At 43.7% G+C, this 27,882-nt stretch overlaps 1 protein-coding gene and 1 pseudogene across 3 annotated transcripts in view; one reads left to right on the forward strand and one right to left on the reverse strand.

Annotated features, from left to right (window-relative positions):
- Positions 1 to 27,882, reverse strand: part of Creb5 (cAMP responsive element binding protein 5) — a 393,776-nt gene that overhangs the window by 68,331 nt on the left and 297,563 nt on the right. For all 3 annotated transcript variants that reach the window (XM_051152346.1, XM_051152345.1, XM_051152347.1), the window contains 2 exons: positions 21,245 to 21,371; positions 17,173 to 17,283 (listed from right to left, as the gene is read on the reverse strand). In XM_051152346.1, coding sequence (XP_051008303.1) covers positions 17,173 to 17,283; positions 21,245 to 21,371 — 238 coding nt within the window. The remainder of the gene's footprint in view (positions 1 to 17,172; positions 17,284 to 21,244; positions 21,372 to 27,882) is intronic.
- LOC127194801 (60S ribosomal protein L39-like) lies at positions 6,030 to 13,609 on the forward strand (annotated as a pseudogene).

The raw sequence follows: 27,882 nt of genomic DNA on the forward strand, positions 1-27,882 counted from the left end.
AATAGACGCGTCTCCATGCCTAATGGCTAGGGTGAAGCTCAGTAAGGGAGCGTGCTTGCTTGCAAGCCAGAAATCTAGGTTCAATTCCCAGCACCCGAAACACACAACAACAACAACAAGAAAAATAATATATCTTATCTGATAAATAAATAATACATCTTATTCCTGTACAAGAGGATGTGTGTGCCTAGGGACCAAATTCTCTTCCGTGAAAAATCCTTTTTCTTTTCTCTCTCAGAAGCCCAAGTGGCAGCCAGCACCACAAGTAACAAGTGCTGTCCTTGCGAACGGTGGTGAAAGGGGACCATGGTCCCACACCCCTCTGCCCTTCCATCAACATGTAGGGAGCTCTCAGATGCTTTGTGGAATAAAAGGGCTTTTGTGGGTAGCCCTGGGAAAGTCACTGTCTCTGACATGTCTTGGGAGGAGAAGTGTTTTTTGAGTTCTGAATGACTGACTTCTACACACACAGTGGCAATGCCACCCACATAAGTGAGACTTGGGGAAAGTGGAACTGCATGTCGACGCTCCACCAGGCAGCTCCAAGGGAAGCTCTGGGAAACCCACTGGAAAGGTGCTCAGTTCCTCGGCGTGGTGAGGAATGCAGGACCTTATAATCAAGTAGAAGCCAGTGCAGCTGCCACACATGTAAAATTGCCCACGCGGCCAGGCAGGATGTTCAAATGATCGCATGGTGCTTAGAAGTTGAACACAGGAGCCAGGGGGCCACATGTACCGTGGAGTTTCTTTTACATGAGTAAATTCACGTTTAGCTAACATTTAGAAATTTCAGGAAACGAGTATTAAATGACAATGGAACATTAAAAGTAACATTTCCTTTTCTCCCAAAACATTCATTCTATCTTCCTCATTGCCCGTTTTGTTTTCTGAAAGGCTACCTATATTGAAGAAGTTTTGACTGAAAATGATTAAGAAGTACACCATAGTAATTTCTTTTTAAAGGCGATTATTAATGGAAGTATGGAAAAGTGCTTTGCCTCATATGTCACTCACGGTGTTACACAGTTTCGAGAGACCTGCTGTACGTTGGACTCCCTGCATCCTGCACATGCTGTTCACCAGGACCCCTCTCATTCTCTTGAGTCCACCGTCCCTGGGACGACTTGGAACACTCCTTCAGAAGGATGTCAGAGACTGAGGATGTGCCAACAGGGACATCATAACCAACGGAAGGCCGTGCGGCTGCTAAGGAACCCAGTATCTGAGTGGCAGACCTTCCCAGCAGAACTAAAATACCAGGGAAAAGGGAAGCGGTCACTGGCAGATTCTGCTACTTAGAAACCTGCCTATAAAATGCCAGAGGCAGATTTTAAGAGACCTGAATTCTATAACCCAGAGGACAAACGTCACAGGTTCCTGGTTGCTTACTGACATTTTCACTGCCTCTGTCTGAGTTGTCTTCCCTGTAATTCCAGAAATGTGAGCTAGATCGCAGTTGGTAGGTAGGTAGGTAGGGAAAACCCACCTTTTTAGGCTCTAGTGCTTCTAACTGACATATCTGTCAGTGATTTGCATAATCCGCAGCACTCCTCCATTTCCTTTCTTCAGCCACCCAATGCAAACAAGATCTGGCTCAGGTTCCCTGAACTAATCCACACTAACACCATTTAGAAGGGAGGCTGTTCCTTGTACATTGGCAGAGCCAAATAAACTCCCTGCTGCACAAAGAGAGGTTTTAGTAGAAAGATTTTCATGAATATATGCCAATAGGAGAGATTCCCTGTCTAGGATGCTTGCTGGACTCCAAAGCTACACCAAGTTAGGCAAACTTCAAGGGTGTTGTTGTTGTTGTTGTTGTTGTTGTTGTTGTTGTTGTTTTGTTTTGTTTTTGTAAAGTAAGGTAAGGAATTTAATTCTCCCTCCCCATTGTCTGAATCCTAATAGATCTTCAAGACCCTGATCATGAACAACTTCACCAAGAGTGTAAGGCAGCCTCAAGTCCAATTCTCCCTTGTCATACGCACGTGTTTACACTCAAGTAAATGAGCCTCCCTCTGAGAGTAGTGTGCACGAAAGTTATTTAGAGTTTGGGGTTGTGTCTTATGCATTGGTATAAAATCACAGCTTTGTCATAAAACAACAAATGTTTCCTGAATACACACTCGTGCGTGGGTGTGCGTGTGTGTGTGTGTGTGTGTGTGTGTGTGTGTGTGCGCGCGCGCACGAACAGTGCACTTGCATACACTTTTTATTTTCCCTAGTAGTTGGCATTACAGTTAGGGTCTCCCACATGCTTGGTGAGTGCTATACAACTGAACTACACCCCCAGGCACATTTTTTCACTTTTGTTTTGAGATAGTCCCTCTATGTTTCTCAGGCTGCCTTTGAATTCATTCTGTAGTCTGGATAGCTTTGTGTTTGTGGCCCTTCTGTTTCCAGCTCTGAAGTAGCTGGGGCTTACAAAGCCTGGATTAGTAGGCTCACCTAAAAAGAACCTTTTTATATAAGCGCATCTCTGTCTCTCTGTCTCTGTCTCTCTCTCTCTCTCTCTCTCTCTGTGTCTGTGTGTGTGTGTGTGTGTGTGTAGAGACTTAAACACAAAGGTTTTTTTGCATGTAAGTCAGGTACAACATTCTACCACTGAGCTGCACTTGCCCAACCCCCCATTTGGAAACCCCCTACCCCTGAGCTATAAAAGCTTTGTCTTCCTCACATCCAATGCTGACCTCGCAAACCCCACCTTGGGGTGAGGAAGACCAGGTACATGAATTTAAAAAGCTTGCTTTAATTAATTGCTTGCTTTAAGTAATTTGACCATTATGAATGGGTCAGCGGTCTTTCTCCTCCCATCTTTGGGATTAACAGGTGTATATTCTCCATGGAAAACCAACCTTTCCCACCCTTCATATTTGCTTAGACTAGCAAGTGCTGATGCATAGGCACTTCGATAGTGGTGGGAGGCTCCTATCTGTGCTGTGTTCTATGGGAACCACAGGCCACCGGTAATTATTAATACTTAAACTTCAGACAGTGAGACTCAGCACTGTATTTTATATTTTTATTTCTTTTAGTGAATTTAGAATTTAAATATCCATATGCCACTAGAAGCTACTGTACTTGAACTATGAGGCACGGGGAGTCCCCTTACCTGGGGGTGCTGAGCAATCTCACCCCCTTCACCACTACGGGAGATCCACAGTTCTGCATCTGTGTCACCACACTTGACGTCATGCTTAGCCACCCACTCATGTACCTAAAGGCTTCCGTTAGCACAACCATGTCTTTATTGTTGTGTCTCCAATGACCAAGTGCTCAATAAAGACTTTTGGGCTAACAGATGAATGAGTGAGCCGATTGCCCCATAGAAGCTAGAGACATTTCCTTACGACAAACCTGTTAACCAGATCTGTTGCAACAAAATGAATTATGACATTGCTGGTGACAAACGGTCTTTGCCTGAGGAAGTGACACAGCCCTTTATCTTATCTTCCATTACAAACTCACACTCTGTTTTATGCTGAGCTGGAATTTAGAACCATTTGTTTTTAGACAACTCTGGTCATTAAGTCATGGCTCTATCCAGACTTGTTCCTCAAGAAAATTCCCAGGAGATGGAGTTTGCTACAGTGATGGAGTGAGATGAGCATGCTTTTGCTGTGATCCTATATTCTTAAATAGATCACACTGGTCTATAGAACAGCTGTTCAAATCCATTAGATTTGAAGATAACCAACTTTATACATTCTGTTATCATCCTCTTTCCAAAGGGCTTGCTAGCAAAGTGCTTTTCTAACAGTATCCTAGGGATGCAGTTACCTGAGTTCAAGGGACTGAAGACCAATGTTGCTAACAATTAGCTGGACCACTTTTCAGAGTATAAGGGAGGTCCTTATTTGAACCAAGAATTATCCTAAGTATTTTAGAAGGAAAACACTATAATAGGAATGGCAGTGCTCATGTCATGTTGAGTATACAGTTGAGTCTCAGAGATAGACATATTCCAAGTATCTACAAAACTTGTAGCCATTTGTACAGCCCTAGTAAATGCTTATTTTAAGCAATGGAATTTAATATATATTGCTTGGTGAGCCTTTAGTCTTCTGTGTAATCTTATCCTTTGTATTCATTGTAACATTAAAATACTCAATGGCAAAGATAGTATTACATTCCTATGATTAAGAACTCAGATCACTTATTCCTAAATTCTAGTTAAGTATATAACAATTGCAGGCTTGGAATTTGAAAACATTCTGCTTTAAAGTGTTTTGTAAAGCAAGTCTTTAACTATTTGAAAATAATTAAAGGATGTCTTTATTTTACACATTTTTTTTTTTTTAACCTCATCAGTAAAATCAAAGTAACGTCTGCATAAATCCCATGGGTTCCTATACCCATGTCTCTATTGAGGACATGGTGATTAAAGGAAGCTGGGGCCTGAATTCTTTTTTTTTTTTTTTTTTAAGATTTATTTATTTTATGTATCTGAGTACACTGTCTTTATGCACACCAAAAGAGGGCACCAGATTACATTACAGATGGTTGTGAGCCACCATGTGGTTGCTGGGAATTGAACTCAGGACCTCCGGAAGAGCAGACAGTGCTCTTAACCTTGAGCCATCTCTCCAGCCCCAGCTGGGGCCTTAATTCTATGGCCTGGTTTATCACATCTTTGCTGAATGATCAGAAGTAAGTCACTTCCTCTCATAGCCCCACTTTCTGCTCTGCTCTCTGCAACCGTAGGGTTTATATAAGCACGCTTTAATCTCAAATTAAAATAGCAACAGAGGAGCATCCTTGGAAATGGGGATGAGGAAAGAAAACAACATGCTGAAACAAATTACTATGTGGTACATGGATTATCTTATTTAACCTCCAAAATGACCCAATAAAAGGAAGTCCTGTTGTCAGCTACCCCCATGTTTTAGACGCAGAAATGAAAAGAAAGCGAATAAAAGGTGAAACAGCTAAATCAGACAGCCCTGATTTGGTGCTGCTTCTTGATTCTCCAAGAGAAAACAGCTCTACCTCACTCATAATTTCAATATAACCCATAGTTCCTATCCGAGGTCAGCCTAATGACTAGCGTGAAAGTGACTCAGACCTTAATATACAAACTACATTTACTATTAAGGATACATAAAGGCGGTGTTTTCTGACTCAGCATTCAAGATTTCAAACTTAGGTAAGCACTATATCCTGGGTTCAAGTCCTCAGCTCCAGGAAGTGCGAATTTCAAATCTTACTGCTCACCTTCTGTGACCTGCAGTGATTTGAACTTCTGGGTGCAGCTGGGAGCTGAGCCCCCTATGCAGCACACGGTTCTTGTCCTTGGGTTCAGGGAAAAGATGTATGTATGCACACAAGTTGGACAATGCCTCAGGACCATCCAGCCTCCTGACTGGTTTTAAAAGAAAGAGAGGCTGCAGCACTGCACCATTATTAAAGTACTGCCTGCCTGCCTCCCTGCTGTTACAGCAGTTCAATCCCCACGCGTGTTTAGGTCATCAGAACAAACACTCAGCATTAAAGGGTCCTATCAGAGGCCCATATTTGCAGCCCAAATCACTGGACTGTCATTTCTTGGCTGCCTAGCTTTGGGCATTGTCCTCTAGATATGGATTCATATGTTTATGCAAATGAGATGGCTATGTCAGAGGATTAAACGGGATTAAATAGCACAGTGCATGGCACTATGTGGTTGAAGCGGTTTCCACATAGTATTTCACTGAATCCCCACAACACAGAAGGCAACGGAACCCATTGCCAACATTCAGTGTGTACTTGATATGGCTGTATATTAATAATCCATATACATTGGTTAGACAAATAGATACTTGGTGCCAGGTATATGCCAGGTGTTCAGTTCTTTCCTTCAGGAAGCCAGACAGGTAAGGAGGTAAGAGCCAGGTTAACAGAGGACTCACTCAGCTTTAAAATGATTGACCTCCCCCATGAGGCCTAAGTTTCTCATACTTCCTGTTTAAAGCTTAGGCCTGAGAGCGGACTCAGCAGCATCCAGCCCTCGAGAATGATGGTGAAGTTTAGCCAATATAAATTCTTACAGTGAGATGGCCAGAGATTGGCTTGGGAGAGAAGCAGGCATCTTTACTCCTACCCCGGGCATTGTGAGTGATACGGACACTGAAGCTACTGAGGTAAGTGTTTAAATGAAGAAAGGCTTGGTGGTGAGAGAAGCACAGAAGATGTGGTAGAGCCACAACGAGGAAGCCAAGAGCTTTGCAATAAATAGTGTGAGTAACTATAAAAATCAGAAAGCTTAAGGAGATTAGAAAGAAAACCACAACACACTGCTTCCAAGAAAAAGAGTGAGGTAAAACAAACAAAAAGTCTAGAAAAAAAATGTACTGGAAGGATATTTTAAGGTGTGTACTTGAGCTTACAGAACAGAATCATAATTAGGGAAGTAAGGCAGGGGTGAGGGTTACCTAGTCAGAAACCGAAAAAATGCAATGACAAGACAGATTGCTCTGCACCACCCCCTGAGAACACTAGCGCCAAGTCCAGGTAAGAAAGACCACTTTTTCTGCTAGGGAGGCTGAAGGAAGAGAATTATTTTAGTTCAAGAGTTCAAGACTAGCCTAGGCAATGCAGTAAGGCCCTGTAACAGGGAAGAGAGGAGACATGGGAGGAAGGAGAAAAGGGAAGAAGAGGACAGAAGAGAAGAAAGAAAATGTGTCTTAAAGCTGGAGAATAGAATCTTGAGGAAGCATCTCAGTAACACAGCAGGGTCCTGAGTTCAATCCCCAGCGTGTGTGTGTGTGTGTGTGTGTGTGTGTGTGTGTGTGTGAGAGAGAGAGAGAGAGAGAGAGAGAGAGAGAGAGAGAGAGAGAGAGAGAGAGAGAGAGAGAGAAGCTTCATGCATAAAGCACACAGTTTTAAAGCACACAGTTTTAGTTAAGAAGAGAGTTAAGTGGACAAATACAGAAAATGATGTCCAACATTAGCCAAGCTACAGAAAATGCAAACAAAAACTGAGAAATATTTTGTTTCAAAAATAATAATGCTTAATATTCCTTAGAGGCTGTAAGATGGGAGTGTGTCGTGTTCTCCTGTATCACAGGAAGGAATAAGCTTGGTACAGATGTTAAGGACTTTGACAAGCACATATAGTATTTAAACTTTATTTCCTTTTGATCTATTAATTGTAATCCTGAGACTCTCTGCTAAGGAAACAATCAAGGGGGTAATTAAATAGTTTCAGGGTAGCTGTTTGTTTTACTTTTGTGATTAAAGAACTATTTCTAGCAAAAAAAGGATCCAAATATCCTGAGATGAAAATAACAGAACAGTTCATTTATATGTGATGCCCAAGGTATAAATTATGTAAGTATTAAAATGCTTTTTGAAGGATGCTTCATGATAGGAGCAAATGTTCACAATATGAAAAACTCAAAACACAGGCAGTTAATATGCAACGTGGTACTAAATTTACACAAAAGGGAAAATACAAAAGGAAAATTTAATTTTAACTCATCACTAAAAGTTTACTACCATATACTAGCCATAGCTTAAGCTATTCGGGAATCTATGAAATCTACAAATTCATGTCTTTTTTTCCCTTGAATTCTGTCTTAAGAAGATTTAAATACTAAAATGTCGATGCTGTTGACATCAAGCTGCCTCACCTTCAGACCTTCAGTCCCTCGTCATTGGCCTCTTTGGCAAGCGATGCTCTTGGCTGTGGCTGGCTGAACCCAGGTACTCATATAGATATTTGGTGAGTTGTGGGAAGGACATGACAAGCATCTCCTTGTCACAGGCTTCCCTGGATCCTGAAAATATCCCATGCATCGGCCAATTATTTACGTTAAAAGCTAGCCTTTGCCTACAGCTTAAAAAATAAAATAAACAAGGCAAGGGCAGCCACCATCTTGGATGACATATTAGGTCACCATAATACCTTGAAGTTAATCAGACTTCCCCCCGCCATGTTATTAATCTATTTACTAGGAAAGATACCAAACTAGGGACATGGAACAAAGTCATCTTGGCCTCTGCTTTAAGGAGCCTACATGGTGGCACTGAGGCAGGAAAGCTGATAATGATCAGTGAGGGCTCCTTGGTGAGAAAAAAGAGAAACAGAGGCCAAACTGAGCCCATCCTCAAAGAAGGTATGACTTCCGCCCTCTTGCACACCTGAAGAGCCTTCCTGGGAGATGACACACTTGAGTGGAATCTGATAAGAAGACAGTTTGCAGAGCCCCAGGGGACTGTGAGCAGAAAGGACAGAAGTGGGTAGTCCAGGCAGCCAGATAGATGTTGGGAGTGGCACTGGGAAAGTGCCTGGAGGAGGAGCTGGGATGAGCAAAAGCCAGGCTGAAGCCTTGCATGCTGTGAGAACAAAAGGCAGTGTGCTGGTCGGCAGTGCCAACGAAGGACATTCCACAAAACCGGGCAATGAGGGGCTGGAGAGATGGCTCGGTGGTTAAGAGCACTGTCTGCTCTTCCAAAGGACCTGGGTTCAATTCCCAGCACCCACATGGCAACTCACAACTGTCTGTAACTACACTTCCAAGGCATCTGAAACCTACATACCAATGCACATGAAATAAAACTAAATAAAAATTAAAAAAAAAAAAAAAAAAAGCAGGTCAATGAGACACTTGATGGGCTCTGAAATTCTACCTGTGTGTCCCTTACTCCTCAGGTCCCAGATTATGCTCCAAGCTTCTTCCTTACTTGCCTATGTGAGGACATGAGGCCACAGGTGCGCAACCATTTAAATGCCCCTTCCATTTTTGTGACTACAGAGAATTTGGAAAGGCACTCAGTTGAAGGATGCTTGTATTGATGGGATTTAATTTCAAGAACCTTGTGGTACCTTGAGTTCATGCTAAGGTGAATATGACAGTCACATAGTACTCTGAGCTAACTTTCCAGATGAATGGGATACAAAGGGAATTTTAAAAGGATGCCAGTGGAGGAAAGTACTTCGTTACTTTAGACTTGAAGGCTGAATCCCTTTTGCTTCATTGATAAAACTATGCTTAATATCAACATTGTAGCTTCTATCATGCCCTAAGTCTGAGTTTCCTGACAGCTCTTCTATCTCTAGCACATTAAAGAGATTTTAAGGCACAATGCAAACGATGGTTACTTATGTTGGCTAAACTCTTAGAAAGTGTAAATTATATCCACTCCAAGAAAAGAAACTGAATTCTATTGCTGCAGACTAGGATGGCTAGGATTGGCCAGTAAGCAGATTTGCCCCGGCTTTCTTTTCTCTCCTTGGCTTTTGCGACACAAGGAGAGCTTGTTTGCATGGTGTTCTGATGCAGACAAGGAAACGTGTGTGCATGTGTGCTCTCGCACGCACATACACAGACACAAGGGGAGGACACGCCCGCAAGCTTTGACAGGGAATGTTCCCAACCAGACTGTGTGTTCCTTGTCCAGATGCGTCTGAGTTCAGGCTCGGGAACATTAAACTAACACAAAAACAAGACCCAGCGATGCACGTGCTGGGCTGGAGGACAAGAGGCCCTGAGCAGTGGGGGATTGTATTTCACCTGTTGTCATGGTGACCAAACCAGGGTGGATACTGGCAGGGAGAGAAAGAAATAAAACCCAGAAGACAATGAGTCCTAGGAGAATGTCTCGGTGCAGGGAGAGCAAGGAAAGAGATGGATCTGACTGAGAGGGTTTTTTTTTTTTTTTTTCCTTTTTCTCATTTTATTATGACAATGAGTGTTTGCTTACATGTGTGTCTATGCACCATGTGCATGCCTGGGGCCTGTGAAAATGAGAAGAGAGCGTTGGATTCTCTGGAACTAGAGTTACAAGACAGTTGTAAGCCACCGTGGATGCTGAGGTTCTCTGAAAGATCAGCCAGTGCTCTTAACCACTGGGCCATCTCTCTGGACCTGAGAACTTTCTTTCCTGAGGCAAGGCCTCACTACATTATCTAATCAGGCCTCAGTTTTGTAGGGAGACTCTTGTATTGGTCTCCTCAGCACTGGAACAGCAAGGCTGTGCCACCATACCTAGCTAAGCTTGGCTCTTTTTTTTTTTTTTTTAACATCCCTGTATGCTTTAGCAGCCACAGCCCTTACCCAACACAATCCGGAACTCCAAAGGGCCAAACCAGATCCAAAAGAGCCTCAGGAAGACAGTGATGAGACATGGGGGAAAAGTTATTACCAGACTATTTGTACTAGAGGTCAAGTGGTATGGATTCCTAGGCTGGCTTGGAGATGGGATAACCTGACAGCCCCAGGTCTCTGCCACCAAGTCTCACCACCAGCCAAAGAACTGGGCCCATGCCTTTGGTCCACCAGATGCCTTATTATGTTTCCCAGCAGCATAAAAGGCAAGCACGACCTCTCTTGTTGCCATACACTTTACAGCATCACCTTCTGCTCTAACAGCTCAAAGAAAGAGGCACCTGGGAAAGAGCACTGCCCACAGCTGGCTTGATGAGACAGCCCCAGGCTAGCACAGCAAGAGGCAACTACATTCAACTTGGAAATCGGGAATCCCGGGCAAGTTTTCCTCCTGTGACAGTTTGCAACCTTAGACAAGTTATTGACTTGAACCTCAGACCTTTGTTTCTCAAAGGGAAGGCTTTCCTTAAAATATTCCCAAGCCTCATTGGGCTTCGTAATTTGTTGATAATCGCTAACTCTTGTTCTGAAGAGACGCGTCCTCTTCAGTTTGGGAGTCTGACCCATAGGGAACAAAATGCTATAGGAACTCATTCTGTCACTGTCCAGTTATCAAGTGCCAGCACCACCTTTCATCAGCTGCGTGTGCTTTCAAAACCTCTCAGACTTGCTCTCAGGAGACTGCTGAAGGGTTAAATGAGAAGACATTACAACGTGCTTCCTATTCTTCCTGCCACATACAAAACAAGGGCCTCATTAATGCTGACAATTACTATTTTCTACCACGGTGCTCTGAGGAGGCACACCAACTGACTATAAAATGAGACACGTTGAATAGATTAGCGCAAACATTCTCATGGACTTTTACATAATTCCTGTTAGTCTGCTCCTTGGGCAGTGGTTTTCACAAGAGCAAAGCAAGAGGGTTCTGAAAAAAAAAAAACATATAGTCACTTTGTCCAGCCCCTCATCATGTTTTGATTACTAGCTGCAGGGACACATGGCCACTAGCATGACTCAAAAGTTAATGAGAGCTTCCTTAGAGTCAACTGCACTTCCTGCGCGGCTGGGGAGATTCTGCTTTTTCCTCCTGCACTTTTAGGAAATGGAACCTGGGCTGATTAAAGCCAACAGGCAAACCGAAGACCTGCATTTCTGAGGGGGTGCCAGAGAGATACACGAGGAGGAGGAGGAGGAGGAAGAGGAGGAAGGGGGAGAGGAGCAGCGGGAGGAGGCTGCCTTTCAGAGGTATAAACTCCCCAGGCAGCTCTGCAGGGAGCCAGGGTTGCCTGTGATTTATCTGTTGGACAGTGGGCGGCCAAGGGGCACCACAGGGCAAACAGTCATCCCACTTGATAATTAGGGAGGGTAAAGGCAAACACAAGCACACCCAGGTTGACATTCAAAATAAAGTGAGTGTTTAACCAAGGCTTGCTCACTACCACCCTGATTCTCTGTCTGCAGTCTGCGAGGAGGAAGCCAGGAGCCAGCAGCAGCACTGCTGGTGATTTATCAATGGTGCTGGCCAACAAAGCCACAGTCCAGGCTGAAAAACAGAGGTCCAAGAGGGGAGCTCAGCTTTGTGTTTTAGCGATGATTTGATCTTCCTCAGTCTCTTGAGGGTGTGGTCTCCCTGTTCTGGTAGAGGGCCTGTCTTAGTCCTTGCTCCCATCCCTTAAAGGTCTTACCTCTCCAGTCTTTTATTTCTGTACACACACACACACACACACACACACACACACACACACACACACACTTAAGTACTTATTCAATTAACTGCCAGCACCCCTTTAGATGAAGTATTGACAATCAATGACTGAAATGCAGTGTGACCAGTCCATCAAAGTGGAAGAAATATCGTTAGCTATTGATTGCCTTCAATTCCTAGGAGAGGAATGGCATTCCAACTTCTGTTTTCTAAAACATATATATATATATATATATATATATATATATATATATATATATATGTGTGTGTGTGTGTGTGTGTGTGTGTGTGTGTGTGTGTGTGTGTGTGTTGCTTTTCTCTCATGGCAGAACACATGATGGACATGATGGGCGCTGTTGAGATATCATCCAAAGAAACAGAATTCAGTTGGCTACTCTCTACCAGCTCATCACTCCGCTTAGACTTTATTCGGCCTTATCCTCTCCTTCTCAGCCCATCCTTGTGCTCTACCAGCTTCCATCTCATGCACTCCCCTTAGTAGTGTTGGTTCCTTGCATGGCTTCAACTACACTTTATATAGCCTGGTTAAATTCAGTTTTCATTCCCCAGGCCTTTTACAGTTCTAGGAGCCTTCATAGTTCAGGGCTTCTCTTTGAGCAGCTGCCTGTCAATCAAGTGAGGGTATATGGGCGAGGTGTACACAATGGAGGCAGAATGTGTTGGGTGAAGAGACAGCAGAGTTGGATCCATGATGGGGTCCACCAAGGTCTTGATAAATGGAGGGAGACCCTCCAACTCTGGCATCTTGATCCGGAGGTCCAAACTAACCCAGACCCACCATCTGCATATACATGTACATTAAAGTAAATGATTTAATCCATTGGTTACTGACATCAGCTAGCCCTGTCATGTTAATTCTAATGTTCAATGTTGTGTTTGAAAGCTTTGTCACTGGACTCTGGCATTCACGTGGCATGCATGAAGCCCTGGCTTCAATTCCCGGCACGGCATAAGTCAGGTAGGAGGGCACACATCTGCAATCACAGCATTCTGGTAGATGGAGGCAGAAAGAGTTGGAATTCAAGGTCATTTTCCTAGGCTACCTAGGAAGTCTGAGGCCAGCTGGGCTACAGAAGACTCTGTGTCAAAGAAGACAAAACAGAAGACTCTTTGTCATTGGAACTGAAGACTAGGTTTTGCTAAATGATGTGTCACTCACTGAGCCAGTTTTTAAACCTCTTTTCACATGCTATCCAGTAGGGGCAACACACTTGGTCATGTGCTTTCTGGGACGAAGTCAGGCTCAGCCATCTACAACTTCTTCCCCCAGGAGCAATATTGTGCAGCCTTCACTAACCCTGTTCAAACTGGAGGTAAAAGCAACAGAGCAGCCGGAGCCTTTGAGGACAGCTGGGCCTATGCCATCATTCACTGGAACTAGCTTTTCATTGTGGTAGTCACCTAATCTACAGTGAGACCCAAGACAGGGACACCAACACCATCCTGCAGCTCACTCACCTTCCAGACTTACTACAGATTCCTTTACAACAAAATCCCACCCAAAGTTATATAGAATTTGTCTGATTCCCACTAAAAGAAATTTAGTATCATCCCCTGCCATTGTGTGCTGTGCATCAGACTCGGCTTCTTGCCACGTTTTCTCACAAGACTTTCAGAATCAAGTGATTCCTGGTCAAGAAACAAAAGCAAAGTCGCCCTATTCCTCAATGGATTCAGATGAAAACTGGTAGCAATATTGGGTACCACTCCAAGAGAAGACACTGGAGGAGAGCGAAGTTGGGACTGTAAGGATTCACAGGATGGCAAGACTGAGGCTTTATACTGCGTCGTGGTCGTCAATCAATCCTACCAGATGGAGTTCAACATTTTTAACCTGGAGATTTGGTCCTGTCTAAATGGGCCGTGTGGTTTGTCCATTAATAAAACTTAGAACGTTAAAAGAAAGAAAGGAAGGAAGCAATCTAGGATCACACACTTGGGAAGTTGAAGCAAGAGAATCAAAGGCTTGGAGCCAGCCTGGTCTACCTAACATGCTCAATGTGAGGTTAGGTAACTTAACTCTTCATCAAAATCAAAATAAAAGAAGACCTGGAGGTGTAGTCCATGGACCATTCAAAGAAAAGTAAAAGAGAAGAAAATAAAAACAGCAAAGAAACAAAGGAATAAATTTTCCCAACTCATATATACTCCTACTCCCATGCTGCAGACTGGAAAGATGCCTGTCCCATGATGCTTTGCACTGGCCTTATCTTCGCTGTCTCCTTTTTCCTCCCTTTCTCCTTTTCTCTCTCCTGATGCTCACCCCAATCCTCCCCACTTCTCTCCTTTCCTCCTTTGAATGCTGAAAACATCCCCCAAGTACCTAGTGACTTTCTTTCTTTCTTCTTTCTTTCTTTTCTTTTCTTTTTTTTTTTCAGACCTCACTTCCGATTTAGATACCCAGAAACCAAGATTCTGTAGGAAGATCTTGTAATTTAGGGTGATTAGAAAGATGGAAGGGTGTCAGTGATTTCAGTATATCCATGGTCCTCAAATGTAAGCCTATATGTCTGTATACACTTGTATGGCTGTTGACAGGAAGCTCACTAGGAACCTATACAACTTTTAACCAATACCCGGTCAGCACTATGGTAAAAGTAGGTATAAATCAAAGACTAGCACACATGCTTTTTAGTTAAACTGTCCCAAATTAGTGCACCCTCAAGTTTGGTAAGGACCCCTATTTCATCAACAGAGAATGGATGACGTCTAGCAAGGCAGACAGATGCGATCTAATGGGCAGTTTCTGCTCAGTGAGCCTCTAGCCAAGTTGTACAGTGAAATAAGCCTCCCTTTGTGATTTTCATCCACCTCCAAGTTCAGGATGGTGGCTTTTGTCAGGACCCAGCGGGGAATCTGAAACGAAGCCTCTGACAGAGCATCCTCAGGAGAGCCAGGCTGTAGCGGTGAGGTGAGGGCAGCTCCTCCTTGGTAGCTGTTTTCTAGTGTGCTCTGAGAACACACCCTGCCGAGGACACATTCATCACAAAGGCCCATGTGTGACCTTAGGAAAAGTCCTTGAAAACAGTGAAACAAGAGTCTCCATTGAAATCTGGAATCCATTCCAGTCTCACACAGGAAGAAAATTAGGCATAGAACAACAAAGCCCGCAGTTCAGGGAAACCTGGGGAGGCTCTGGCTGACATTAAAATCATGGAAGACTTTTTTTTTCCCCTTACTGCTTGGTACTTCGTAACATTTTTTTTTCAATCTGTGCAGCCCAAAAGCTGCTAGAAAATAGTGTATGGTTAAAAGACGGCAACAACTGAGTAAAGCAGTTTGAGAAACGAGCAGAACAGGAACAGAAATGCTGATTGACCAGGCTAAGTCCACCTGACACTTTTCCAAGCTGCTATAGTGAAGCTATTCTTCCAACATTTGCAGCCAACGCTGCTGTTTTCCCCTCAGGGATAGTGTATTGGTCACTGTAGGGCCAGCAGAGGTAACAGCTGGGCGCAAAGAGAAAAGCCTGCTTCCCAGGCACTGATTCTGAGATCAAGTTCATGAGTCCAGACATCACCAGCCTGGAAATATTTATTCACTTAGAACATGAATCAGCAGCATGGTGCTCACTCTGTGTGTTTAACTCAGCGAGCATTCGTGGGGTAACACTGTTTTTTTTTTTTCTTATAAGAACAGACCAATTCTCTTTTGTTCCCAGCTGACGTTACTCAGAACTAATTTGCCATATCATGTGATTCAGTTCATGCATGTAAATAATTATAAACCTGCGCCACCTTTGGAAGCATTTTCCTTCTTTGGCAGCAAGAAAAGAGGTGGGAATTCTTTTTCCTTTTACTTTCTTTTTTAGTTGAATAGTCACTTTAAGACTCACTAATAGTTGATTGTCTGGGACACGTGGTTTGAAACCATATTTTTGCATCCCATCTTTAGTTTGTCTGTAAGAAGAGCACATATTTTAGACCAAGTAGGAAGATCCTGTAGCTGGGAACAGAAGGTATCAGACACAGCCCCAACACATTTACTCACACATATACAAATAGTTGAATTCTGTTTCTTTTTTGTTTCTTCTTAAGCACCTTTATAGTTCATTTTTATTTTCCTTTAAAAAGGAGGCAGGTAAATGGCGTTACTTTGGTCTCCAAAACAGATGCCAGTTTGAACTTTATTTTGCCAGCAAGTATTTGCTTTGGCTCTGTGGGGGCTTGAACTGAAAAATATTTGCCGATTCCAAAAAGACTTAGCGAGTTTTGCTGTGGCTGCCGTGCCATCTGGCACATCACAGGGCCTGTGGTGGTGCAAAGAGAGCTTTCTTGACCACAGTTTGCATTTACCCAGGGTAGCCAGCACTAGGGGTTCGGTTGATTCCTGGGGTCAAGAAATTATAGGTCAAATGGGTGAGGCTTCCAAAATAAGTGACAAAGCAGACGGGGTGGGGGGGGGGCATTAGAACAGACTCCACAGCCCTGCAGCATGACAGCTAACTTTCAGAAAATTCCAAAGCATCCTCACGATGACTGCCAAACATAAGCCAAGCTGTCCATCAGACGCATATCAGACACATGCTCACTTCCTGAAAACACTGCCCTTACCTTATACCAAAAAAGCAAAGAAAGGAAATATGCAGTGTGTTTCAGCCATTTGATGTGAACTATGGTGTTGGAATGTAACTATATTAGAAATGAATGGACTACTTCCTGTAGCTCTGCTAAATAATCTCAGAAAATCCACTTTATGTAGCTAAGACAGATGAGAACTTCCTTTATTAAGACCCAGTAGGATATAGACACACAGGTCCATCTCGGAGTATAGGAAGACTGACCTCAGTGCCCCCCACTGAAGGTTGTCAAGTGTGGCTATGCCTTTCAAATAAAGACGGCCAGAAAACAAGACTCCCATCTTTCAAACCAGTGTCATACCTAAGAGCTATGTCAAATAATTATTAATTAATAATAGTAGTAGTAGTAATGCAGTATTCCTATAACTGTGGACACTTAGGAATTAAAGGTCTGTTTTAATGCATTGGATAGCAAGAGTGACATCAAAGATATAACTAGGTTATAGAGGAGTTCTATAGTACTTTGCTATTTCACACAATGAGCAGATAAACACATAGCCATATTCTACCCTAATTCCTATACACCTCTCCAAATTTCTCAGCACCACCTTCCTTAACATCACAAGCCAATCACATGTCCCAATTATCTGACGCCTAAAACCTATTAACAAACGCCTGGAGGACAAAGCCAATCTCTCAACCCATCTTTCCAGAGAAATACCTATTTACCAGAACCAAGACGGCACGCTCTCTTAGCTGAGGTTCGGAATTAGAACAGAGTGCCATGTTACGATCTGCACGCACAGTGTAATGAAAGGGCGACCGAAGCTCTTATTTACCATTTTGGCTTCTGAGTGCATCGGCTGAACTTGGGGAGAAGCACAGGGGTTGCTGAGGTTCGGGCCTTGCATGCCCATGATGCTGGAGTTCACTGACATTTGTCTCTCCATCTAAGAAGAAAGAAAGGAACACAGTTAGAAGAGTGAGAAGGGCAGCGGAGGCTACAGACGAAGCTGCACTTTGCTTCGGTCGGGGTCAGGAGACGTCATCAAGCACTTCACTGGAGAGCCAAGAAACCACACGCTTGGTGTAGCGAGTAGCGCACACTTGAATCTTGAGCCTGAGCTTGTTAAAGAAGCCCCTGTTCTGTGTGCACTGAAGAAGATTCCCCATGCCAGAAAGAACCACCTGGTCTGGCAGACATCGCCAAAGAAAACGACCAAATGTTTCTACTTTGCTCCGCACTTCAGCCTTCACCAATCATATTTATTTTTGTTGCTATAAAGAAGAATATATGCATAAAAATGTTAAAAGATTATTATAATACACTTAAATAGCCGCCTTAGGAGGCCTTTGACATTAGTTTACCTGAAATTTTATATAGTAAACACGAATCATTTGGCAATAAGAAAAAAATCACGTTAATTTTAAAGCAACTCTGTCTCCTGCAGTTACAGTGCATTAACATGATCAAAAGGGCCCAAGGCATGGTGACGTGCGCCAGTAATCTCTGCATTTGGTGAGCAAAGGTGGCAGGAGCGTAACTTAGAGGACACTCTAGGCTATATAGGGAATTCTAGGCCAGCCTGAGCTACCCAATAATACTCATCTCAAAAACAAAACAGAAACAGAACCTTAACCCCCACTCCCCACCCCCACCCTACCCAACACACACACACAGAGATACAGACACAGACACACAGACACACACACACACACACACACACACACACACACACGTTGCTCCTAGCCTGTCTCCTACTCTTAACCTGGCCAAGATTCTGCACAGCTATAGTGTCAGCTCCACAGCAGACGCAGGCTCTCTGTAGGAAAGATAGAAGCTGGAGTGCAGATTACATATTACCCGTTATCAGCTTTGCTCATGTACCCTCTTGCTAGCCTACCACTGTTTAGAATTAGCAGACTGCTATACCTGAGCATCGCTCCGACATCTTAAGGGGATCCTGTTGGGTAGTTACAGATTGAGGACACTACCTGATGTACTATGGAGTAGGTGTCTTTCTCAATTTTAGACCTTCTGGGATTTTGGATCATTTGCATGTACTTAAGGAGATACCCAGGGGACAGAAGCCATGTCTAAACATGAAACCCATTAATGTTTTTTATATATAGTTAATATGCTAAATTGTACTGCTCCTGCCCTCAAAAAGTTTCAGATTTTGAATTTACAGATTAATCAACTTGCATAGCAAAATTTCTGCATCAGTACAGTAAGAATGCATGTGATCAGTAATATTTTCTTGTAAGGAGAAAATGAGTACTTTTCAAAGACTAAATGAGATCAAATATACTTATATCATGCAGAAAGTAACCAGGCTTTCTGTCGGGGGCAAATTGATGCTTCACTGTATCTCTACCAAAGGGTTGAAGTGAGCTTAGAAATCTGGGGATGCCCCATACCCTAACTTAGCCTGTGTGATTTTGGGAAGTAGAGACTTTCTTATGGATGAAAGTTCAAAGTGGAGTGTGGAAACTTCCCTAAGGGGCCAGCTTGAGAGCCATCTTGAGGTAAATGGTCCCGGAAAGGTCGCTTAGGTTGCCGGGCTTCGGTGACTGTGGTTCCTTTTGCATTGACCCCTGGCACAGGCATCTGGTTATTATGCTGTTTTGTGCAGTCAGGTGGTGCCAGCTAAAAAGCTTTCTTCTGAGGTGAGTACTCAGCCTTCTCTTAGCGGTGAGCAGCTGACCTGTTATCCAGCAGGGGTGTGGGAAAGGTGTCCAGAGAAGCTAATGAAGGCCAATTTCCCCAAGGCCTTGACGACTCAGCAAAATTTTACATCCACTCCCACATGCGCTCTAACTCTCCAGGCAGCCTAGGTACTCTATTTTTAAATCATTTGAGTTGTGATAAAATATACTTAACACAAAATTTACCATTTAACCCGTTTTAAGTGCTCTTAAGTTGAGTATCATTAAGAACATTTGCAGGCTGTAATTAAGCTGTGAAGAATTCAAGAAATGTGCCTTACATAGAACTTTCACCCCCCAGAGGCCAGGCAGTAAGAGAAACGAAGCAGTATCAGACCTTTATCCCAGCGAGGACTCTATAGAGAGGGAGGTTAAAACCCAGGTGGGTTTGCTTTCCAGTTTCTAGAAGGATAAAATATTCCAGCTACGAGGTGGAGGTGAGAACAGCCTGATTAAGGCTTCCTGATGAGGAGTCAGCAATCGGGTTTAATTTCTTTAAAAAAAAAGAAAAAAAAAGCACACACACACACACACACACACACACACACACACACACACACACACACAAGCTATCTAGGATCGTTTCTGCTCCCGTTACACAAAACACTGGTTCTGAACAGGCTGACTTCCTGTATCTGTTGAAAAGACAACGTGGGCTTTCTATCTTGCCATGACTGTCAGCTGCTTCACCCTCTAACTTCTCATCTAAGTGACCTTTTCAGAAATTATGCCAACGGAATCCCCGTGGGATTACCGTGAGGACAAAGGGGCACGGCCAGGTTGACAGCACCTTAAGATGCTAAGATGTTCATGCTCAGTGTGCTGTGGGAGAGTTGCTAGCTGGCTGTTATACTGTTTCTAGGGCCTCCAAGCGTTCCCATGGTCCTGTTCATTAAAACATAATGCCAGGACCGAACGGGAAGATGGAAAGGGAGAAAGCCCTAAAGAAGGAGAGCGACAGGGGAAGCAGTATACCTAATATACTAATTAAGGTCAGGTGTAATTGTGCATGCTTGATAACCAGCACTAAAGGTTGAGGTGAGTTCAAAGCCAGCCTGAGCTGTGTAGTAAGACCCTGGGTTCAACCGAAATCAGTAAAGCAGGAGTCAAATTTAGCCCTTGACTGTATCATCTACCAACTGGACATCCTTAGGCAGAGACCCTGTGAGCACCCACTATTTCCTCTGTGACATCAGCACACATGTATGAACCTCAGTGATTTGCCAAGAATGAAAAGAGAATGTGCCCATCGTTGAAAGAAGAGAAGACTTTGGAGCCAGGGTTCCTGAGTCCAAAATCCAGCTGCTCTGCTTCTCGGATGAGCAAGTCACTGGCCTAGCTGCCTTCGCTCAAAAGATGGGGACCATTACAGACCTCCTCAGAGGACTGTTTCTTGTGCTGATGACGCACTTGCAGAGGGATCAGCATATAGCAAACACTCAGTACATGCAACCATTTGTAGAGCACGATGTGCATACATCCAGATTACCAGCTATTACATGTAATCCTTGTTATTAATGCTCAGGTCCTGTCTGGAGCCATCACTGTCCATTTGATGGTCCTCTATATGATTTAAGATGGGGACTTGGGGCTGCAGTCACCCCTCAGTATTTACCCAAATGAGCGCTAGAATACCAGTCTCTGCTTTGATGCCAAAATCTGTGCCTGCTCAGTCCCTCCTACAAGATGGCACAGTACTTGCATATAATCTCCATCTCCCTCCCATTTATTCTATATCATCTTATCCTACCTAATACAATAATGATGCTCTGTAAAAAGTTGTCTAACTGCATCATTTTGGAATACTATCAATGAAAAAATTCTGTACGTGTTCATAAAATACACGTTTAAAAAAAGCCCAATACTTCCAGTCCATGGTCTGCTGAACTGTGGGTATGGAATCACAGACAGAGGGCTGACTATAGCTATAAAACAATATCTCCCTGAGCAAATTCCATTCGCCATCAACAGGTGGAATAGACCCTGGCCTACAGTAAAGCCCCAAAGGACAGGAAAATGCCTAAGGGTGGGCATCCGAGTACCCTGAGCATCATGGTCCACAGCTCAAATGCACTCAGAGGCAGTTACCTTCTTCCCAGGCAGCTCAGATCTCAGTTCCTACTTTCCTTCCTAGAGCCTCAATACTAGTGGGGAATCACTACAAGACCCCCCCATCCCCACTCACACCCCGGAAATGCTTACAGGCATCAAGACGGCAGAAGATCCTGGCATGGTGGGGTTGGGCAGGGTTCCAGGCATGGAGGCTGGCATGGGCTGCCTCTGTCTGTTGTGGAGATGGAGCAGAGATGATAGAGAGCCTGGGACAGGCCTGGGAAACAAAGAGAGAGAGAAAAAAAAACCACATTATTTCCTGATGGCCTGGGTCTGTTACCCAGCTTCCAAAACCAGTGAGGACAACCAACATCACAGGCAAACAGATCGGATCCTCTGATGGGAGAGCCACATAATTGAGGATATTAGGGAAATAATAACAAATAAAATACATGCCTGGCTTCCTCTGCCACTTCCTAGTTAATACATCAAATTCTACTTCATTTCCTGAGCCGTTATCTAACTGATGTTCAGTGGAAACATGTTGGTGCATCTCCAATAGCCTCTGCTTCTAAGGAAGAACGTCTGAGGCAGAATGCCCAGTTTCTTCCAGTCTCGGCCTCTGGAGTGTCCTGGTGTTGAGGATCTAGGTACATGGGTATGGCAGTCCACACCTCCGTCCTGAAGCTCACCTGGCTATGTCTACTCTATGTTTGTGCCACAGTTGCAGAGTAAACTCCATTCCTGTATTCCTGGCAGAAATACATTTGGATTTTTTTTTTTTTTTTTTTTTTTTTTTGGTATTTCCACTAGGAGTGGAAAAACACGAAGTCGGGACACAAACAAATGCAGCTGGGCCATGGGGCTTGGCACTGAAGTCAGCCTTTCTTAGGGTAAGCCCCCTATTAACAATCTCTCATTTCATAATAACGTGAGGTGTTAGGCTGCTTGACAGAAACCGATTTGGGCCTGATCTGCAGGATTTGAGTAAGCATTTCTCAGGGGGATGCAGAGTTTGAAATTTTACCTCAACTTGCCAAAAAAAAATTAAGGGCCTGAACTTGATTTAATGAGCCAAGGAATGTAGAGTTGAGGGAAAAGGGGAATTATTTGTGTTTATTAAAAATGGCAAACAAGTGACTTTGTGGCTGGATTCTCAATCTCCCCATACTTCTCTATGGAGCTGGGTAAATGTTACAACATGAAATTAAAGTAATAGAAAACAACAACAAGGCCTGAGTCTGAGTCTTCTATATTCAACCTTCTAATCCTGTATATCCCACTTCCCAAATCAGTGAATTTTCTAAAGCAAATAAAACATGTGACCCCTCATGCCTAGGTAAGTATAACTAGAGGGGTTCTGGGTAGGCCACTGCCTTCCCTCAACACAGAGTACCCTGGCCAATCCACAGTGCCATGACAGAACAAGGTTCTGGATGAAGTTTAATCAGACCATCACAGCCTAGGTAGAGCCTCACCCTAGGAGGACAGCCCAGTCCAGAGCCCCCACAAACCTGTCCAAAGCCCCAGCCAAGCACCATGGCACTGTAGAGCCCCAAGAAAGTATCACAGTACCATGAGAGCCCCAAAAGAGTGCCATCAGCCAATCCAGAAGCCCATCACAGCACGCAGGGACTGTGTGGAGCTGCCAGAGACACAGCTGAGCCTTGGAAGAAGCTACTGTTCCATACGTTCTGGTGACTTAAAGAGAATAGGGGGGTGGAATGGGACCGGAATGCCAGCATGCTCTCTCTTCCTTCACGTTGCTGTTAAAATCCCAACGAAGATTAAGTTTTCCAGTGTCTTTGCACAAGAGCTTTCTTTGAAAAGGGAGCTACTTATCACAGCTACAGGCATCCTAGAAGGATTAGTCATCAATTAGTCACAATTGATATGCCCAGGAAGGTGTACATACGAAGACATAAACGAATACAAAGCATGCCACAGAGGCTGTGTGGATGCAAAGGGCGGCGCTAGTAGCCTGATAGCCTAATAGCAGGTTAGCCTAAGAAATTTCCAGCAATGGTGTGAGTAATTTCAAACGAAATCTCTAAGACTATTTCTTGACATGTGCCCTGGGAACCCCTGCAGAGGAGACGGACCACTGGAACTGGATTAGGTGTGAAGGTCCGTGGGCTTCCACAGTTCCAACAGGCTGCCCCCAAACACTATAGGGCAGTGGTTCTCAACCTGTGGGTCGCGACCCTTTTGGGGGATAACCCTTCCACAGGGGTTGCCTAAGATAATCAGAAAACATATATTTCCACTATGATTCGTAACGGTAGCAAAATTACAGTTCTGAAGTAGCGATGACAATAATTTTATGATTGAGGGGCATCACAGCACGAAGAACTGGGTTAAAGGGCCACAGCGTTAGGAAGGTGGAGAACAACTGCTATAGATTATGTCTTTGCCATGTCTCAAAGCCTCTTTAGAGGTGCTTGGCACAATCTAAGAGCTACAGAATGGAACTCAGTCAACAAATACTTGTTTAGAGCCCTCATTTGGATGTTTGCTTGACAACTTTGCTGAAAAGAGTTGTCCGCCAAGGGTTATTGGGGGTTGGAGAGGTTGCTCAGTGGTGATGATTACTCATTGCTCTTGCAGAGGACCCTGGTTTAATTCCCTGTGTCCACGTGGCAGCTCCCAACCATCTGAATTCCAGTTCCGGGACATCTGATGCCCTCTATTTGCTTCCTTGAGCAGCAGGTACGCATGTGGTGCCCATACATACGTGCAGGCAAAACACTCTTATACATAAAGTTAAAATAAGTAAATCTTTGAGAAAGAATTCATTAATAGTTCCCTCAGACCCAAAGTTCATCATCTGAACTTTAGTTTCACGAGAGGCGACATTCATTGAGAGCAGCTCTCCACAGAGCTATTCATCCAAACAGATGTCTATGCAGACGTGCCAGTACATGCGTGACATCATCTCTCACCAGGTATGCCTCACAAGAGGGAAGCTTCAAGTGCAGGTCAGAGAAAACATACACTTTTAAGAGAAAGATGTTTGAAGTCCTTTCTACATGTTCCATCAGTCTGCAAGACTGCGTTCAAGACCAAAGGCCATCGTGTACGTCACAGCCATTTACCTGCTGTTTCTAACCTGACATGGAAGGAAAAAAATGGCCTAGTGACCAGTATTGACGTTTTAATTTTTAAAAGAAGGAACTTAATTAAACAATCCAATGAATATGAATGGAAATGACAAAGTAATTCAATTTAAAATGAGTTTTTACTCTTTTCCAAAGGCTGGAAACTCCCAAGTGTATTGAATCACTAGGGAATGGAATACTCCATTTATTCCAATAATTAGACTAGTTATTTCCACACCCTGCATAGATCTACTAGATTTTAAAAGATCAAGCATTTCCTCTATACTTAAGAAAGCCTTCCAGGGGACCTGGCTCCCTTGGGGTTAGAAGAGTGTCCAAGCGATGCCAATCGGGCCAATTAGCAATGTACACTTGGAAGGAGATACGACTGCCCCAGGTCCCTGTGAACTCGAATTTTGAATAATGTCAATGTTACTGTTTTATATAGGTTCTATGAATTAGTTTCCTAAGCCCTTTTACCAAATCAATGGAGTTTTCTGGGTTCCTTGCTTGGGTTTTTAAAACTATGTGTAGTGGGCAGGGGGGTGGGGTAGGCGAGGGAAGTAAGATCTGTATGTAGCCATCATGACTTCCAGAAAAGACCAGGGCCAGTAGTGTGGCTCAGTGGACACAGTGTGCCTAGGATGTGTGAGAGCCTACGCTGTGCTATATGCAGCAAACAAACCAATGAACACCAAATAAGCATATGAAGGCTCGTCCCCATTTGGCCCAAAGGAACCTTGTCCTCTGAGCCACATCACTGAAGCTGGAGCAGCAAGCAAATAATTGCGAGTATTATCTCTTTCCTTTGTACATATTGAATTTTTTCTTATTTAATCTATATCATTCTTGATGAACACTTTGTATATCTCACTTGGTGTTTTCGAGTAACTTTGAAAATGTTTTCACACCCCAGTTTCCTGTGACTTCAAGCCAGGCAGTGTGGCAGGTAGAGCTATATTATTCCCACTTGTACTTGGAAGTGAGCAAAATTTAGAAATATTTCTCAAGCTGGGCATGGTGGCGCACACCTTTAATCCCAGCACTCAGGAGGCAGAGGCAGGTGGATCACTGTGAGTTCAAGGCCAGCCTGGTCTATAAAGCGAGTCTAGGACAGCCATGGCTAACACAGAGAAACCCTGTTTCAAAAAACAAAAAAGAAAAAAAGAAAGAAAAAGAAATATTTCTCATTTGCCCACAGTTACAAATATCATGGAATGCACAGAGCTACCCCCATCTCAGGACTCCACAGTTGCCATAACTAAGTTATTATTGATTTTTATGATAAAATAAACTCATGGTCTACTTCTTTTGATGTTCACAAACATGCTGCTAAGCGGTGAAATTCCAGAGCAGGGCTAATACGAGAAATCATTCATCCATGTGAGATTCTAGTTTCTCCTTTTTTAGAAATAAAGTAAAGCAATGAAGAAAAACCAACCAACCAACAAAACAAACAAACAAACAACAACAACAAAAAAGAAACAACCTTCTCAACAACACATCAATTAGATTCTGAAAATCAGATGGCAAAATAGCAGTCAAGTTGTGAAAACAAAGCCGCGACAGTCTTTCTCCAGTGCAGGCTTGTTGCCATGACCTAGTCATTCCAGACTTCTAGCGAGCTGAGCCTTCTTTTTAATAACCATATGCCTCTAGGTAAAGTATTTCTACTAAAAATTATTGAGGCATGGAACAAGGTAAATGTGTGAGCTCATGTTGGATTGTTCAATTACTGGACTGAGGCCGCATTAAGAGTTTTCCAGCTTGACAGATTACCCCTCTTTATACACTTGTATAAACACACTGCTTACGGCTGAAATCTATGTAAGCTTTTCTTTCAATTAAAATGTCAAGAATGACAGACTGTGTTTTCACTGTCCTTAGCAGAATGATAGGTACCACAGCAAGAGGTTTCATGTCTTCATTTTTGCCCCCAAAGGATGTTTTCCAGTCTGGGGGTGTCTGAACAGCCCAGCCTGTGGCTGCCAGCCTTCCTTGCCCCAAGTCTGTTTCATTCCATCTAAGTAGCTGTGGCCCAGGGCTTGGGTCTGGGAGGTCTAAAGAATCACTCTGTATACTGATCTCTTCTCCCTTCCCTAGCCTTCCAGAGATCAGTGGTGCTCTGCCATTGCTTATGGACGATCAGGACAGACAGATCTGCCGTGGGGCCAAAGGAAAGAGGGCAGCCCTTTGGCACAGACACACATACATAATTAACTGAGAAAATCAGGAAATCAGGAGATCAATTCTAGCATGGAAAGCAGGCCACAGACATGAAAGCAATCAGAGGGATATGAAGAAATAATCGTATAAGGACTTGGTAGGAGGCAGGATTTTTTTTTCCCCAAGCTTCAGAGGGAAGAAAAATGGGGGAATAAGGGTTGGGCAGGAAAGAGATTCAGTACCGAGCTGGAAGGAAGTTCCTGAATTTATGAGTTCCCCATTCCATCTGCCTGATGAAGACATAGCCTAGGCTACCTCAAAATGCCCTGCTACGCTGAGACACAGAATATATCACGTGACGAGGCAGATAGATGTCTGAAATCCAGCAACGATGGAAGCTTCATTGTCATGAGAGTGCTGCTCACCAATGACTGCTTTGTGCACAGTGCTTCATCGCGGACCTGGTATAATATTTTCATTCAAAGGCACTGAGACAGTCCAGAATTTTGTTCTTAACACCGAGCTTGCATGTGAAACATGACTAACCTCCTCCTCAGCCTCAGAAGAGGATCCTATGAAAGTCTTTTGTCAGGGCCATGCTTCTTTCACTTTGTTTAACACTATTTCACACACACACACACACACACACCCCTCACATGGAAAAGCCATGATTGCCCAGCAGGCTTGTTATTTGCCTCTGAAAATAAAAGTTGGGCCTTAAATGAAGTATTGTGAACTAAATTGGCAAACCCTTTTCTATTATGGATTAGGAAGAGTAAAATCCTGAAGACAACAGCGTAGCTCTTCAGACTTTTTAAGTCTGAAGAGATGTTTTCCAATGTGAAATATTTATCTACCCATTCTCCTGTGAAGTAGAAAGAAATTTGAAATTTCCGAGTTTTCAAATAAGGCAAATTGTCCAGCTCTCCAAGCAGAAGCCAAGATATGAATTTCTTCCATGGGTAAGGATCTCCCTGTATAATAAGCTGTGAGGAACATGAGCTCGGAAGCTGGGCTGGCCAGAGAAAAGTCCAGTCTCAGCCATCTATTAGTTGTGTGAACCATAGAAACTTACTTTATCTGCCACTTGGCGACAAAATGATCAACATTTGAGGAGAAAGGGGTTTATTTCCACTTACAACTCTCAGGTCACAATCCATTATGGAGGGAAGTCAGGGCATGAGCTCAAGCAGAAATACAGGCAGGAACCATGGAGGAGAGCTGGTTATTGCTTGCTGGTTCCTGGAGGGGAGCTGGTTATTGCTCGCTGGTTCCTGGAGGAGAGCTGGTTATTGCTCACTGGTTCCTGGAGGGAGCTGGTTATTGCTCACTGGTTCCTGGAGGGAGCTGGTTATTGCTCACTGGTTCCTGGAGGGAGCTGGTTATTGCTCGCTGGTTCCTTCTCATCTTTCTTTTACAGCCTGGGACACCTGTCTAGGGATGGCGCCTCCTGTAGGAAGCTGAGCCCTCTCACATCAATTAGAAATCATGAACATGCCTCAATGACATGCCCACTGCTCAGTC

Source organism: Acomys russatus, chromosome 10 (genome assembly GCF_903995435.1).
Source record: "Acomys russatus chromosome 10, mAcoRus1.1, whole genome shotgun sequence".
NCBI classification, from domain to species: domain Eukaryota; kingdom Metazoa; phylum Chordata; class Mammalia; order Rodentia; family Muridae; genus Acomys; species Acomys russatus.